The sequence below is a fragment of the Argiope bruennichi genome, chromosome 9 (assembly GCF_947563725.1).
Source record: "Argiope bruennichi chromosome 9, qqArgBrue1.1, whole genome shotgun sequence".
Classification (NCBI taxonomy): Eukaryota; Metazoa; Arthropoda; class Arachnida; order Araneae; family Araneidae; genus Argiope; species Argiope bruennichi.
Genome location: NC_079159.1, coordinates 56,894,564 through 56,913,170, shown reverse-complemented (window position 1 = coordinate 56,913,170; position 18,607 = coordinate 56,894,564). Strand labels below are relative to the sequence as shown.

General features: G+C 27.5%; 3 protein-coding genes across 3 annotated transcripts in view; 2 read left to right on the top strand and 1 right to left on the bottom strand.

Moving 5' to 3' along the window:
• The window catches only part of LOC129984662 (calcium-transporting ATPase type 2C member 1-like), a 104,882-nt gene extending 104,442 nt beyond the window's left edge, over positions 1-440 (bottom strand). Inside the window, exon 1 of the mRNA XM_056094587.1 lies at positions 162-440. Coding sequence (XP_055950562.1) covers positions 162-239 — 78 coding nt within the window. The 5' untranslated portion in view covers positions 240-440. The remainder of the gene's footprint in view (positions 1-161) is intronic.
• A 314-nt stretch (positions 441-754) lies between these two features.
• On the top strand, positions 755-11,853 carry LOC129984342 (CBY1-interacting BAR domain-containing protein 1-like). Its single transcript, XM_056094205.1, has 5 exons — positions 755-845; positions 3,355-3,595; positions 4,494-4,562; positions 9,834-9,935; positions 11,756-11,853. Exons 1-5 carry the CDS (start codon positions 823-825, stop codon positions 11,813-11,815), a joined length of 495 nt encoding a protein of 164 aa, XP_055950180.1. The 5' UTR covers positions 755-822; the 3' UTR covers positions 11,816-11,853.
• A 697-nt stretch (positions 11,854-12,550) lies between these two features.
• On the top strand, positions 12,551-18,487 carry LOC129984341 (CBY1-interacting BAR domain-containing protein 1-like). Its single transcript, XM_056094204.1, has 3 exons — positions 12,551-13,572; positions 15,117-15,230; positions 17,819-18,487. Exons 2-3 carry the CDS (start codon positions 15,147-15,149, stop codon positions 18,170-18,172), a joined length of 438 nt encoding a protein of 145 aa, XP_055950179.1. The 5' UTR covers positions 12,551-13,572; positions 15,117-15,146; the 3' UTR covers positions 18,173-18,487.
• The last annotated feature ends 120 nt before the right edge of the window (positions 18,488-18,607 follow it).

Here is an 18,607-nt window from a genome sequence, read left to right as displayed (position 1 = left end):
AAAAACAATTTACAAATGAATCAATCCAAACTGAATGAAACATCAATATCCACTTATCAATGCAATGTATAACTTAAGAAACAAAGTAATTTAATCATGAATTCTTCATTGAATTCTATTACAAACAAAACAAAAGTGCACGATTAATTTGTGTTACTTACGTTATTCTGTAAATGCACAGCATTTGTGTCTAACAAGGAGTCCTTATTTTTCAACTTTTCATAAGCTGTTTGTTTCATGCCGGTGTTCTTATTAATAAAACAGTTTAGTTGGAAAAATAATCATAACGTTGTCTTCAAAACTCAGAATGTATTTCAATGTAAAACAAATACTTCAATTAATTTTTTTTAACTATGAACAGCTTGCATTACTTGGTAAAATGTCAATGATTTATGAGCAATACCCACGTTAACGACCAACAACATCTAAATCTATTGCAGTTCTGTTATGAATTCTAGATTTGCTATTTCTAGCAGAAGAAAAAATGCTTCATTGAACATCTTCTTAAGAGCAATTGTTTGATGCCAAATTGCAAACTTAAGGCCTAACTAATAACACCTCATTTTTTTTTTATAATATCAACACAAAGAACTATAAATATGATTGTTATTAAAAAATATATAACTACAGAAAATAAATAACAATTTCTAAAATTATATAAAATGTTGAGATGTCATTTTTTTAAACAAAAACTTCTCGGAAAATATGTTCATCTATTTCTTTTATTGTTAATGGCAACAGTATGGTAAATGTTGTTTATTATCATAGTTCTCATAAAAAAATCTGTGGGTGATTTGAATACTGAAGAATGGTAATCGAAATATGGCTTTAGATCTACGATCAAGGTAATAATATGTATGTTAACATTCACATTTGAACCTGCTTGAGAATTGGATCTAGTTCTATGTAACGTTATTGTTTAAGTAAAAGTTATTGACATAAAAAAAAATTATTTACAGGTTTGTTACAAATTGTTAATTTTTTGTTATATTAAAACATTTTTCTTAGAAAGATTATAGAAATCTATAAGAAATGTTATTATTCTTAAGTATTGAATTTGTACATTAAACAGAAATTGTTTCCATTTTTTCAAGATAAGACAATCCTCGTTACCATGGCAACCATCTCAACAAATGGATAGGAAGTCTCCCGCAGCGTAACGGGCTTTAACCATATGATTTTTAATTTAGAACATTCATTTCAAATGGCATAGAGTTAAATAGAGAAAAATCAAGAAAAATATTATAAATCTAATATTAAGTTACTTTTAAATGCTCAAAAGTTAGTTTAAGAGATTAATTAGCGTAATATAAAATACTTAACATTATTCTGCAATATGGAACAATTTCAAAACTGAATACTGTATTAAAAGATGGAATATTTTTTTAGGTTAAAAGAGAGACTTGAAGTGGCATTTAATCTTAAATTCCTTGTGTTTAAGAGTTCAATGTTGTAATTCTTAATTCAAAATTTAAGAAGTAATAAATATAAGTATGTAAGCTATGGATTCTGAAATTTTCAAATTTCTATAATTATATTTGGAGATAAAAAAACTACCTAATCACAAGAAAAAAAATTCCTATACAAAAGAAAAAGGGTATTCAATAATCTTGAGAGAAAATTGAATAAAATAATGTATTTTTTAAAAATTAAAATCTAAGGCTAAAAGCTGTGAAGATAAAAATGTCCTTATTTTCCTCAAATCTTTTTATAGATATTATCTTATAATATTGAAAAATACTGAAAAATTTCTATATATCTGTATTTTAATAATATTAGATTTTATTCGATACTTTTAAACACTGCAGCATACTTTACATTTTAAACGAATCAAACAACATAGCTATCTTCTTAACATTTCTAAATTTTCTAAAAATATCTATTGTTCATTTCTCTTTTTATCTTATCATAAGCTTTATTCTTGAGACCTTCATGAGCTTGGCTATGTATCTTTTTATTCTGTCAGTATTTTGAATAACATTTTACAAACTTTTAGTTAAGAATTCTTACAAGCATAGTATTACAGAATTTATGCTCTTATGATGTAGCTACTTATGGAATTCATTGCATCTTACGGGTGGAAAAAGGATAATATCTCTCAATTCCACATAATAAGCTGTCTAATTAAATAATATGAACATTTATATTAAATATCAGACTAATGTGATATGAATTGACTCCACTGCTCTTTTCAGATTCATGCTGTTATCTTTTTAACTTTCTTGTGTATGAAATGAAAAAGTATTGCAATCATCAAACAAATTAATTTCAAAATGTTGGATGAATTTTCTCATTGTAGTACTACTTGAGTTCAACCAATACATTTTTGGAATTTTATATCAATTTAATTCAAAGGCAGTATGAGCTTGATAGATTATATTTAATTTGTGATCTTTTCATGAAATTTATAGTTTGTTTTTCAAATTGTGAACAAATTCCATCAATAGTATGATTTCTTGTTGGTCTATCCATTTATATACATGCCTGATGATTCAAAACTGAAAAGAAATTTAGCTTACATTCTCCCCTCCCCCTTCAAAATTGCTGGTTTCTATCAAAATTTGATTCAGCTCCTACAAAAGGTAGGTTACAGGTTTAACCAAATGAATATAATTAATTAAAGAAATACTTTAAATAAAATAATGCTAAAATTTGGTGTGTGTGGGCTTTATATTTGGATCAAATGTTAGACCAAATTTGCCTTCAGAAAGCATTAGCTTTCTAAGATATATTCTTGATTTTCTTCATTATTGCAAAGATGAACACAAAATATATCATCAGATATAAACATTTACATTTCTGCATGATAAATTCCTGTCTTCATTTATTATCTAAAAAGCATTACTAAAAAAGGATATTTGAATAAATTTGATAAATACTTTTATTTATTATCTAAATAAAGAAGCTTGAAATCTTACTTAAAGTCATTTTTTCTAAAATTTGTTATTTAATTTTTTATATTTGATGATTAAATTAATTTTGGGATATTGATTTCCTCTGATCATATTCTTCAATACAAGTTTGTTATTCATAGCCTTATATTAATAAAGCATTGGTATACTGTTGATAGTGATCAAGTTCAAAGAAAAACAAATTAATCTTTTCTTGTTTTAAAATATCTTCTCCATAACATAAAAAAGTGTGCATATTAATATATATTTTATATGCTAATGATACATTGATGAATATGGTTTTTTTGTTTGTTTGTTTTTTCTGTTACAGAGATGAAATTTTAAAACAAGAATGCATTAACTTGTTTTTCTTCTTTCTTTCCACTCATTCTCTTTTAAGTGTATAGACAATGTATTTATTATTTTTTTTACTATGCAACTTCTTTTCTTTTTCTCTTTTTAGTGAGCTTGAACAAGCATTCATAAAAGAAAGAATATCAAATGTGGAAAAGCATTTCACTGAATTGAGCTCCAAGTTGTCTTGTTACAATAAAAAATCAGCTCATGTTAGAGATAGTGGAGATGATCTAGCAAAGAGCATTTTAAATTTTGCCTCTAAAGAAAATTTAAATTCTTCACTGAGGAGTTCTCTTATGCACTTCGCAGATATACTTATTGCTATTCAAGAATACAGAGATGCACAAGTAATAATAATATATATTTTTTAATTTCTTATTACATGTGAGGTATTGGACAAAAATATTAATACTCTCTTTCTTTGTTTTTCTCTTACTTTTTTATGAATTCAAATACATTGCTTTGTATAGAACTATCATGCAGTTTGAATAATAACGCTTGCACCTATTAACTCAAATATTATTTTAAAAGGCATTTCTCTAGCAAGAGGAATTATGTTTTCTATTATTGGATCTTTTTTGGTAAATGTATAAAAATTTAAAAAAAAAATTACAAGTTATGTAAACTTCAGGAATGGAATTGATTCCAGCTGACTTCCATTAAAAGAATAATTTGATAATTATCAAATTCTCCAAAATTTCCTTATCTCTTATATCCCCAGTATGTTGAAATATTATCTTATATTTCTTTAATTCATATGGAACTTTTAAAATATCTTCATACAATTTAACTGCTCATTTAAGAAATTTTACATGCATTTAATCTATATGCAGATATTAGTATTTTGGAAAAGTTCATTATTTCTGATCATCATTTATATGATTGAAGAATTACAACTTCTTTAAATGTAGGAATGTATGCTATATATAAAAGGCAGTAAGTGAAGAAAGGTCATCACATTGATCAGCATTTATTTGTTTCATTTCATTGAAAATTACTATACCTATTCATCTGATTATAATCTGAATAACACTTTTTAAATAAAATTCTTTATTACTACTGTTCCATCAGTTAATAAAAATGATATATTCATATTTGTATAATTTGTTTTTTACGTGCATCTTAAATTTTATTATAAGATTGATATTAAAAATTTTATCTACATTTAAGTAATATTATTCAACATTCATGGCCTTAAAATAAATCATTTCACAAATTCTTAATCCTGCAATATTATTTTCTTAGATCCAAAGAATTGATGTCAAAGTTGTTCTTGAGTTTGCCAACTATAATCCTATTTGTAAAAGAATTAAGGTATGAATTTTAATTGTGAAATTGTTTCATTAATCTGTATTCATTATGAAGTTAATGTTTTTTAACTTTATTTTTATGGGAGGTGGTTTCATGTTTAAGATTATTATTTTCTTTATAATGCTTGATTCCCAAATTATGTTTGAGGATGCAGATTAGTATTATATAATTTTAATAATTTGTAACTAGAAAGATACATCATCTTCATGTTTCATTATTTAATTGCTTAATGAATTTGAATCATTAATACATCAAATTATTAAAATTTAAGCTAATTTATTTTAAATGTTATTCTTAAAAATTATAATTTTACTCAAAAAGATTTTTTTTTAAATCCTTAAATTGCTTGTTTTTTCAAAATTAAAAGTAAGTTTAATTGTTTTCTTTCAGCATTAATCCCAAAGTAGGACTTCTCTTTCCACTTTTATTTCATGTTATGTGCACTTTTTTATTCGGAAATAATTTGTTGTAAACTAATTCTATTATATTCATATTTTTCAGTCTTTACAAATAATAAGGGGAAATGTGAAATAAATGCATTCTGTATTAGTAAATTACAGCCAGGAAAATTAATATTATGAGTGGAGATGCTGGTTGTCAACATCAGCTATGCTTCAATGAAATAATATTAATTAATTCTTTTTTATGCAATATTGTTACAAATTTTATGAATTATTTTCGCATTTTGGCGTTTTTTTTTTTTTTTTTTTTTTTTTTGAGGGTTGGCGGTAGATTTGATGATATATTTCGCGGTTGGCATTGCAATATTTTAAAATTTCTGTAGAGAATTCTGGAATGTATGAAAGCCTCACGGCAAATTCAGTCTAAATCACTTCGTCCAGCACCCAAACATCATAGATAGTGGGTAACAGCGCTTAGTGTTGTCAATACTACAGGATTTTTATCTATGTCTGTCTCTCGATCATTCAGTTGCTGTTGAGTTTTCACTGCGTAAGTGTGACACACGAACATCACCGGTTTTGATCGAGATGAAACTCTTGAATTAGCATGAGAATCGAAGTCGACTTACGGTATAGCGTTTTGAATTCCCGCCCCCACCCCCTTGCTCTGTTAACGAGTTTAGTTGGGTTGTAGAAGTCTATTGAAGATTGAATTATTTTTACTTCATCAAATATAAATAATTGCTAATAACTACTGTAAATAAATTTCTGTTTGTGCCATCTTAATTAAAGTTCATTCAATCTATAAAACTGCCTAAACCGTACCAACTTGTCTCAAAAATGGGATTGAATGGTGAAGACTAGTTCAATGACTGATATGGCGGAAAATTGAACAACTCCTTACATTTATGAAAAATTAAGTAAGGATAAGACGAGATGAAGCAAAGACAAAAGAAAAGAAATGTAGGTCAACGTCAAGTAGACATTCAGGCTAATATTTTAAAAGTGATCAGTACAAACATGTGCGCTATTGCAAAGAAAAGTGACGAGGAAGTCAGTGATACTAAGGAATTTGAGCAAGAGAAAATTCTCTGAAGGGAATATTAAAGATGTTGTGGGAAATAAAGATGAAAAAATTCTACTAAAAATAATGGCAAATAATCGGGCTTCGAAATGACACAATAATAGCAACAATGTTCAAAATATGAAGAGGAACGGAAACATGATGATAATAAAGGTTGAAAGTTCTCATAACCTTTTTAGCTCCCCCTCCCCCCGACAGAATAAGGAGAAAGAAGCTAACGGATCAGCGCATGAAGATGATAAAAGAATAGCAAATATGATAGTGATGCTAAAAATGATTATTAAGGATCTGAGCTTCAAGATCTTATTGCAGATATATTTTATGAGAGTAATAATGAGGAAGAATTAAAGGATTTAATTAAGATGTTGGTGTTTATGCAGTATTATACTGTAAACGCGAAAAAGCAGAAAAAATGCGCAAATACTATGTCTGATTCCGAAGATAAAAAGGATGGAGATGAGAAAGAAGAAATTAAAGAAGCTTTTAGTATCATTGTAGATATTTCGGCACCACCACCAAAAATTTGGTGCTGGTGGAAGAAGAACCACAAAGGAAAGAAGAGTCTGTCTCAGAAGATATGAGGATCGAAAAAGGAGAGAGGATTTTGATCAGATGATGTAAGAGACGAAAACTATAAAAGAAAGAAATGGATAAGTATAAATTAAATCAATCAGACAGGCTATTGAGACGTGAAATTTAATTAAAATTGCATTCAAAGACATTTATTTACGATTATTACTTACAAAAATTTACAATTGATAAAGCAAAAGCAATTCAATCTTCAACAGATCACTACAGTTCAAACTACAGTAGACTCCCGATTATCCGCGGGCGGGTTATCCGCGGTGCGGATTATCCGCGCCTGCCGCACAAAGTTTTTTTTTTTTTTTTTTTTTTTGACTGATTTTTTTCAAAACGGTGCAGTTTTACAGTTATGCTTTTGTAATTACATAATACATTACAGTATTAAAACAGTACATATGTATTCATTTTTCTGTGTATCCTTGACGCCTCTCGTAAATACAAAGCCCTTTTCTGTTTTCATTCACAAAATGCATTTTTGGTTAGTTTTGAGTGATATACTAAAATATTAAGCGTTAGTTAGTGCTGTTTATTTTACATTTTATTGTACATAAAACGATTTTTCAAAGTTGGAATGACTGTTTTCTTTTTTGCTATACCCGTTTTTAGCTTTTTTCGGATTATCCGCGATTTTTGTTATCCGCGGCGGCCGCGCCACCCAATTCCGCGGATAATCGGGAGTGTACTGTAGTTTACGCGAAGAGCATGGGGAAAATTCAAAACGCTATGTCTCAAATAGATTTAGATTCTCAACCGTTTCATCTTAGTCAAAATATCGATGTTCGTGTCACAGTGAAAGCATATTAGCAACTGACTCATCGGCAATTGCAGCAAGGATTTTATGCATTGTCGGAAAACGCCTGAATTTTCGCTATTGTTGATTTTTCACCATACCGAATTGTCGAATTTGGCTCCCAAATGCATTCAGTTTAAGAATTCGTAACATTGCCTTCTTCTCAAAGTAGGTACGTCTCGGACAGAACAGTCCTAAGTCCCCCCCCCCGATTTTGATATCGCTCTAAAATTATAACAGAATAATGAAGTGAAGGCTATGAAATAAAATTAGCATTATTGTAATAAAAATTTACGTTTTAAAAGAATAATAAAATTTGATTAACATTATTAATAATTCTGTCAGATATGTCATACAAGCTATTCAATAAAAAAGAACTGTGGTTTCAATTAATCTTTCCTTCTTAGGAGATATTATCGTAATAAGAAGCAACCCGATTATGATGGGCAGAATTTGATAAATTTTCGAATACGAATTTCTGTGCATTCAGTCTTTCCAAGACTATATAAGGGTCTTCCTATGATGATTGCAGCTTTGGCGAAAGTTTCTTTCGCTTATTTGGATCCGTAATAACATCTTTTCACTTACTGAAATTCATGTCCTGTAACTCTTCCATATCGTGTCTGCTTCTCCGTTGCTATATGATTCGATCTCAAACAAACTCAGGAATATCTTCTAACATTACCTGAGTCCTCATGCGAAATGGGTTATCTGGAGGTATTCCTGAATAGGATTAACACGGCTGACGGAGCTCATGGCTGAAAAGTATTCGGGATGGAATACGTCTAACCCGGATAGGCGGCTCTTTGATAAGCGAGCAGAAACAAAGGTAAATTTCGATCTCAGTCTCATTTGTTTTTCCAAATGAAGAGGAAAAAAACTATTCAAGGTCAATTTTTAATGTTTTTCTTCTTTTGCATCATTAAATAAAATCCGATGCAAAATCCTCTTTAATTTTTCAGTCCTTATCATTTTCTAAGTCAGGCACTTTTTTCTTTTCTTTCTTTCTTTCTTTTTTTTCGTCTTAATTCGTCTTCTCTGATGACGGTAGTAGTGGCGTAGTCCCTCAATTTTTTTTCCCCTCCTTGTCATCATTCTTATTACCTTCGGAATCAAACATGTATAATTGTGACATTCATATATTCATGTTCTAACTATTATGCTCAACTTGGGACCACATATTATATATAATATATATGCGCAGATGATTATAGTCATAATTCGAAATATTAACATATATTGCATCACGGAAAATTAGACAAAATACCATTAAAATAAATTGAACATTTTTGGCATGTAAATTAGTAGTTAGAAAGCCATATAATTTATTGATAAATTGGTATAAATACATACATAAATCTGTATACATTATTACAATTTACCCATTCTAGACGGATTGCATGTCTAGCACAATAGTGGGTAGCATATCGTGTGTGTAATGATATTAAACTGCCGTTATCAATCAGTATGGGATTTCGACTTCTGGGGATGTTCTCCAAAAAGCTGCGGTTGGTTGAGTCATACACAATTACCCTTTTTCATAAAGTGGCTGGTTACTGTATATATATAAATAAAAATTTGCAAAAAAAGATAGTTTATGAATCAAGAATATCTATTATTTTAAATATGTGTTTATTCAGTTTTTGTTTTTCAAAATGATGGTAAATTTCAGTTTTGTTGTCAGATTGATTTTTGTTTCAGTTGTTATTTTATTTAATTTAATTTTTAATATGCAGGTTACTTTTTATAAACTAACAGCGGGCTTGTCTATATAAAGTGCCATAAGAAACAACAGCAACTTTTTATAAACTTCATAATTTTGAATCCGATTCAATGACATCTATGCAGCATGCCTCTCTTAAAACTTCCACACAGTTTTTTTTCCCCCCCATCAAAACCTCTAAAATTGTCTCAGTCCTTTGAGTGAGTGTGCCGATAGATTTGGACGACATCATGGTGGCAACAGGCAAATTGAAAGGAAGTTAATTTTAATTGTTAGTGATTGCCAAGATTTTTAGAAATGAAGAAGAATCATTGGATAAATAATGGGACAATATGATAATTTTTTACGTTTAATAATAGTGATAACTCTTTTATGTTTGATATTTGCTTCATAATGATTAATTTTACAAATTCATTTTTTAATCATCTCTATTTTTGTAGTAATTTATTGTAAACTTCAGCTATGAATCTATCGATAGACTATTGTTTTATTAATTAAATCATGGAAAATCTTGTGTATAAGTAATATCCTATGTTAAGTATATGTGGTTGCTAAATGCTTTCAAATTTTCCATTTGATGATAAAATCAAATGATTTTTATAAATACCTTTTATTTTTAATAAACCATGCATTATATGCATGTTAAATATATACATTTTTTTTATATTTATCTATTATTTCATCATTATAGAATGATCTAGCGACATGTTTTGAGATTCGTAAGAAAGAAATTAAAAAGAAAAATCAGTTGGAGAAAACACGAGGAAAGAATTCTACAAACTGGCAAGCAATCGTATCCTTTTCATCTACTGAAACCTTTAAAATTAAGACTTTTAATTACAGTTAGAATTATTTATTATTGATCTCTGTTTTCTTCTAATTATTCATAGAAAAAAAAGTTTTTTCGAACTTTTGAATTTTTGTTCTGAATAAAAGAAAAATAGGGATATTTTCATTAATGGTCATCCGCTGGATACTTTTATAAGGCATATATTTTGTATTGAACCATAATTTTTTTCTTATTTGAGAATCGATAAATTTTCTTATTTATTTACTTAATTTATTTCTTGTTCTTCTTATCTGTAATGATTAGGTTTCATTTTCATTAAAAAATTATTTATTAAATGTGTGAATTTTAGTGTTATATATTGATTTCATATTAAATATTTTTGAACAAAATATTCAGGAAAATAAATATCCAGTACTCAGGTAGCACAGAATATTGCGAAATATTGTACGATATTATACAGGATGAGTACAAATGATGTACCCGATTTTAAAAAATCATATTTTCGAAATTATTTTAGATATTACAATAAATGATACGTGAATTTAAAGAGAAATATACTAAGTTTTTTTCAGTTACAAATGTTCGATGTGTGACCCTCTTGTTACACGGCATACGTCCAATCTATAATCCAGTTTGTTCCAATGATTCAAAAACGCATTGGCTTAAATGTATCAAATTTGTCATGGGATTTTCTGACTACGAAAGCAATTTTGTGTCAAATTTTTATTTCAATCGGTTGAAAAAAATGTATCTGGAATACAAATTTCGATTTTTCGATACTATTAACGCATGTCAGAAATGAATCGCCAAATAACTCGCCATGGATGACACGGTAGATTCAGTAAAAATGCTAGATTCACGCAAAAAGTTAAAATTTAGTAATGCCAATTGCCAATGCCATGTAAGGAGTTCTCTGACATTACAACTTTATTAGAGAATATTGAAAAATTTTTGGGAAGACTTCCTCCGCTGAATCGATCTTTCTTTCTCTTGTACGAAAAAAATTCGATTAAACTTAATTATAGCAAACATCACTATTGAATGATCTGAAGAATATTGAAGCGTACTTAGTCGCATCCTTTCCAAGCATCATATTTAAAGAAATTGCTTTTTATATTTTTATGTCCTCTACTATTTGCATATAGTTTTCAGGCATGTTGTAGCAGTTTGTTGTTTGTTCGGGTTGTTTTTGCATGGTTTAACAGAACAATATGAGCTATTGCGATTAACTTTTGAAAAAACACCTAAGAGACTAGACTTTTTATGGCATGATTACTACTGACCATTATCGTTAGTGTTATGTGTGTGTGGCGGAGAGGGATCTAAGTCCATTATTAAGAGCAGAACTTTGGAATAACTTCCCTTTCTATACATGCAACATCTAATAACACACACACTATTATACATTTGTTGCATTTGGATCGATATGACGTGTACTAAAAGCTTTTTTATTTCGTGTATCAATCTTTGACTATTTCGTCAATTTTAAAAACTTCAAGTTTGCGTGTGGCGTATTTAAAATTTAATTAAAAAATTCAATGATACCAAAAGACAACTCTTGCGCAGTGAGCCCAAACTTAATTTTTTTTATAATTTTTTTTTTATTGGCTTGATCTATTATTCTTATATTGAAGATTCAAAGCTAATTGATCCTGTTATTTCTATCTATTATAATTTTATAAGCAGTTATAAAAGCATTTCATATTAAAATATTAATTAAAAAATTTTATTGCCTTATTTTATTCAAAATCATCATAATTAATTTTGTATTAACAATTCCATTACTTTCATTTTTCTTTTCTCTTTTTCCTTAACATATTTAGGCTCAGGTAAGTTTTGAAATTAGTTTGGGGGAAAATCTACTCTGTTTTAAAGATAAGTAAATATTTCTATATATTTCACTTTATTAATAGATATTTATTTTCAAATATTTCATGTTACTTCAGTTTTAAAATAGTTTAATAACTTAATTTTAAAATTTTAGCATTTCTAGCCAAACTGCTATAAAAAAAAAGGCAAGAATGTTATTGTGCATATATCGTATCGTATCTCGCTGTAGAACAGGAGCTTTTATTCTCAACTTTATGCTCATGTTTTTTTATTTCCAACTTTATGCAATTCTTTTTAGTAGATTCTTACACTCGCACTAACAGAATTTCTAATAAATTAATGAAAATGCTACATACAGAACATACTGTCTTTTAAAAAATTCGCTTGTCTTCAAATGGGTTGAATTCTATGAAAATAATGTTTTTGAATTATTATTTTTTTTAATATATAGTGCATATACTGATGCGATCAAAAATTAAATGAAGCTGTGAGCATATAATCTATTCTTTACACAAGAAATCAGCCATCCTTTTTTTTTTTTTTTTTAATCAATAGCCAAAGGTTTGACTCCTGATTAAAAAAAAAAAAAGATTGAAATTCTTTAAAAGAAATATTGGGCAAATTGCAACAAGTTTTTCACATTTATTTTCTAGTAATTTATATTTAATGTATCAAACAGAAATTTTTAATTATTCAATTTACATTTTGCAGTAACAAACAAAAATAAAAAATAAGTATCTCAAAAGTTTAAACAAATTAACAAAAACTAGTTAGAACAAAATAAAATACATAATTTTTATATCCTGTTGGATTTCCATTTTTCTATCAAATTAACACATACGGTTATTCATTGAAGAGACGAAGTTATACACAACTTTTGGTTTACTATCGAACCAGGCACTTTCAATCAAAGCTCAATGGAAAAGTATTGTCTTCTGTTTTCTTAAACTTTACGAGACAAAATACTCCAAACATTCTTGATCGGATTTATATCCGGTCTTAGCGATGATCATTTTAATATTTATCAATACAAACTAGTTCATTTTGGTGCCAGTGGGCATATACTCGCAATATCTTGTTGAAATTCCCATTGTAGGCCTCCTGAAAGCTTCGTAAATGATAGCAAATTGATCTCCAATGTCTCTACGTAGTTTTTTTTTTTTTTTTTTTTCGTTACTTGACGACCATCAAGGAAACCCAAACCTATCTGGCCATTTAAGCAAAATGCAGCTTAAACCACTTTACTGCCGATCATAGAAAATCCTTGGTTTCAAGCGCAAGCCATGCTAATACTGGTCATGCCATGGTTACGCCGATACTAATCATACTGACATAAACAAGCCATCTGGCTTATCCAAATTCCACTTTTTTACATCGCTGAATATTACCGTTCGCCACTTTGGTCCATGTGAGAAATATTTTTGAACCCATTGTATCCATTGAATTTTATGTTGTGTTTTCAGCGCTGATTTTTGTTTCATTTTACGATAAGCTGTCGTATTCGTCTCTCGAATAAGTCGGCGAATCGTTTCTTTTAATATTTTAATACTAGAAGCACTTTGAATTTGACGTAAACTCATTATCTAAGAGGATGCTAATTTCTGAATTCTTCTGTCATCGCGTTTGCATTTACTTAATACTTTTCTTTTTTCTTATAATGTTTTATTTGTAGTATATTTTTAATTAATTTTTTTTATATTTCTAGGCTGAAAGGGATTATAGTCAAGCAAAAAGAGAAGCTACACAGACAGTAACTGATCTTTCCCAAAAAATCGATAATTTTGAACGCCAAAAAATTGAAGATATAAAGGTCAATTAGTATCTTTATTGACGATTTTTTCCTTATAATTCAGTATTAAGTATGCTGATTACAAATAATATCGTTCGAGTAAACTTTATGATAGGTTGAATGATTATTTCTCTTTTAATTGCATTGTGTTTATCTCTATTAATAATAAAAGCGCTTGTGTATGTGTACGTATGAACACTGGATACACTGTTGGACCTAGAGGCTATCAAATTTGATGTCAACAGGATGAAAATGTACATTTCTCAAAGTTTTTTTCAGCTTTTTAGATAAGAGTTTTAATTAATTAAAACTAATCACTGCCGTTTTTTCCTTTGTAGCATTTCCTAACAATTTCATTTATAAATATTATGACATAAAAAATGATTTTTTCACAATTCCAATGTCAATGTGGCTAGCATATAATGTTTTTAATAATTTTAACAAATTTTTAAAAGTACGTTTCCTAATGATATGTAACAAGATTTCTTTCCCATTATTATAATGAAATACATTCTAAATGGATTTGCTTTGTCAAATTTTTAATTATTTTTATTTTCTTGCATACGAAGAATCAAGTATTATAATCGTCAAGAAATTCGAACTCGTGACTGCCGAATTTCCACATTTCAAACCTCCCCCAATAAAAAAATAAATAAATAAAATAAAAGTTTCGGCATTATGTCAATATCTGTTAACACGATAATTCAAAACTCTTTGAGCTAAACAGCTGAAATTTGGTATATGGAATTACGACCTAATTTCTGGATTTCTATTGAATTTTGAACGAAATCTATCTGGCTGTTCGATTGCAAATGAATTCAATAATTACAAAACGTGAAGAGCTCGGAAGATAAAATTTACTACACATATTTGCCATCTAAAATTTAGATGCGTATCATATTTAAATCAGTTCTGCCTAAAAGTTGCCTGTCTGTCGACTTGTACTTTCTCATGCATATAAACGAATAACAATGACTTAAATGAATGAAATTCGGTATGTGATCTTGTGACAACAAATGTAATTTCGTGTCAGTCTTAAAAAGTGGTCCCAAATCAATATTCGTGCATAAATTGAGTAAAAATTTATATTCATGCCAAAGATCTATATTTTCTGACATTTTCAATGCCATGTGAGGCATTCACAGCCTCATTACCCAAGGTCCAGTTTAATACTGTTGTAGGCAGATAAAAATTTAGTGGAGAATCTGTGAAAAGGTTTCAAGAAAAGCATGCCCGCTATTTTTTTTTTTTTTTTTTTTTTTTTTGTTATTATTGAAGTTATACTTTACGAAATTTACCTTAATTTATAAGTTAACTCCATAATAGTTTTTTTTTGTCAGTTTTTATCTGTTGGATTCTTTATTTCGATAATTTTTAAAATCTCATCTTCAGTTTAAGTTAACTGAATGGAGATATTTTTATTACAACTGATAAAGTTCCTTCAGTTAAATATTTTTTTCAAATTAATGCTTAAAAATCGATACTTATTATAATACTACGTACAAAAAAAATTCCAAAACTTGTAAAATATTTCATGAGACATTAATTCATATTTTATTTTACAGCATGTATTTTTGGAATTGATCAAAATTGAAATGGTATTTCATGCAAAAGCAATTGAGTTATATACAACAGCCTACAACACCATCAAGAACATAAAAGTCGATGAAGATTTAAAAGTAAGTGCTATCTAAAATATATTGATTTAAAATATTGATTGATTACATTTTAAATTACACGTGTACACACATGCACTTGCAAGCATTAATGTATTTTTATATTTCTAGGATTTACAATCTTTTTCTGTCCTCTGATCAAATTATAAATTTTTGTTCAATCAACAAAATTAAATATCAATATAGTGCCTAATAACGAAAGTTAAATTGTGCTCTTTATGTTACTATTTATGAATTATGCCCAATGTTATTCAATATTGAACATTCATCTGATGTACAATGCTCCAAAATGTATACTATTCTGAAACAAATAATGATTATAGAATATTCTAAGTTTGTATATTTTAGGATAAGTTCTGTCAATCAATGATAGATTTTATATTTTTACTTTTCAAAATATTTGACATGAGAAAATTTATGGAGATGGAAAAATAAATGATCATGTTTTAAAATTCTGAATCAAAATGCATAAATATAGAATAGAATATGTTTTTAAAATTCAGAGAAAATCCTTTTGATAGAAAAAAAAATCATTCTAAGATCACAAATTTTCATAATGGAAAGTTTTTCACATTGAAGGAAATGTTTAGTTCTTTGCTATTATACGATGAAAATGATATTTAGTATTTCATAATACTTCATAATAAGTGCTGTTATAAACATTTGGAGAAAATCCTTTTGATAGAAAAAAAATCCTTCAAAGATCACAAATTTTCAAAATGGAAAGTTTTTCACATTGAAGGAAATGTTTAGTTCTTTGCTATTATATGATGAAAATGATATTTAGTTTTTGAAATCATTGGTAGATTTAAGAACTTTTTTCTAGAAATTATTAGTAAATGGAAGGAAATGCCAATTTATTCTGAACTTCATTGCAAAAGAGAAAAAGGAATTTCAGTAGTATAACAATGATAATTCTCTAATGAATTAAATAGCAGACAAAACAATAAATCTCAGAAAATTGATTTAAAATATTTTTAATATCTAATAGTCTTATATCTATATAATTATTAATATAAGTTAAATATAAACAGTAATATGATTATTTGTTGAATCAGTTAATCAGAATAAAACAGTTGTTTGCAGGTTGTTTTGTAAATGTGCATCTATGTAAAATAATGATTTTTGAGTGGGAATGATTTTGATTTTATTTCTATTTCCTAATTTCTTTTATGTGGAATTTTTCATATTTCTATCATCTCTGGAAAATTTATTGCCAATGCTATTTTTAGTGGAAGGTAAAAGAATATGCATCTTAATCATAGCAATTTGCTTTTATTGTCAGAAGTAAAGGGAACTTAAATGTTTGCATAAATTCAGTAATTTGACTCATAAATTCTCAAAAAAGGCTTAGGATTATTCCAAATTAGAAGCAAGTAAGGATTTATAAAACAAATCAGACTTGATTCAAATGTTTAGCTCCCTCTCAAAAAAATATTATATATATTCAAACAAATCTTCAAAACTGTATCATCAGTATCAGAGATTAAAAAAATTTTGTGTATACCTGATGAATACAAATAGGTGCAAGCTTCCTGAATTTCAAATCCATTTGTTGAGATTTTGTTCATATGTATTAGATTATGTGAAATAAACTGTTTGATATTAAATTAGATTTTGATTGTGGAATTTTATCATTAATTAGATTAATTTCAATGTCGAATATGATTATAATTATGATAGTTAAAAGCATCAGTATATCATAATTGTTCCTTTGTTCAGACAATTGAGGAAAACGTCATGGACAGAATTAAAAAAAAATTGATTCATAATTAGAATTTCCAATTTAACAAAAAAGATGATAATATTTAAGAGCTCACAATAAAGAATAAAACTTACATTATATTTTTAAACTAAAATTAGAAAACAAGCAAACTTTAAACTTAATTTATTATTACTCTGAAGACCAAATATTCTACTAAAACTTTAAGTGATTCTATCATCTCATCTTGCTAATTAATCTTCCAGAATAAAATCTTAACCTCCTTATTACCTTTTAAGCATGCTTAAAGCCTGGGATACCAGGTCCACAACTGAGCTTTCTTTACGATAAACAATAGTTTGTTACGTACAGATCTTATTTGTAAATTTTCCAATAAATAGATTATAAATTTGTTACATTTTTCTTTTAATTCATAAATCTAATTGAAGCAAACGTCTTAGCCAAAACATGATTATGTATTCTCAAAATTATCCATTTTTAAGCCAAGTTCGATTAGAAAATTTTATCCATTTGATAAAAGAACCATTTATTATTATATTTATTTAACATATGCACTAACATTAAAATGCACCACAAGGATAACACATAAAGACACAATTGTCAACACATATACAACTTATGAGATAGTGTAACTAAGAAATTTTGTAAGAGCATTAGAAGAAAAGTTTAAAAACACGTGATTAATAAATTCCATCAAGAATAAGAACAAGCTTTAAAAAAATGTATAATAGTGTTATTACGATGTAAAAACATTTATGAAATAGTATATCATTTTATTTTTTATCACAAATACATTTATAAACGGAAATTAAAAGAAAATTATGGATAAAATATAATTTTTAATTTTTTAATATAATTTATATTTCAGGAATTTCAAAGCCATTTTAGATCCTACTCATCAACTATGAACCACACTGATAATCCAGCTACTGATTTACGTGATATTATGATGAATCCATCCACTTCTCGACAAGCAGATATGATATTAACAGAACAGAATCAAACAATTGATGATGTTGAAAATTCTACAAATATTAGTTCAAAATCTTATACCGATAGTAAGACATCTAATCATACTCCAGATAGCAGCAGCATTATATCTCCAACAAAAAAAATTCAGAAATTATCAAAAACTGATCAAATAAATAAGCAGTCGGCTTCATTTTCAAGTATTGGTAGTTCTGTTAGATCGAAATTTGATTTCGGAGATCATTGTCTTTAAGAAGATTGTCTAACTAAAAATTACAGTATTAGTTTGAATCATGAATGAGCAAAAATGTTCATTATTAGTCATTTTATATATATTTTATTTTATGGTATGTTGAATTTTTGTTAGATTAATATTGATTTTTTTTACATGTACTTAATCTCTAGTCGTTGTTAATTAATTCTAATTCTAGTTGTTTTTTATTTATTATATTGTGACTTAGATATATTTTTAAGGTAGCTGTTTTGGTCTTATTAGTACTGTGTTACTTTGATATCTATTATAAACTGAAATATAATTTCTAATCAAAAAGACAATGAAAACATTTTTTAAATTATAAAATCATTTGATATTACTCATTTAAAAATCCTTGCATGACTTGTTATTGTTAAAGATAGTTCTAGATATTTTCATCAAGCAAGTATAATTGTTTTAAGAATTTCATTATAA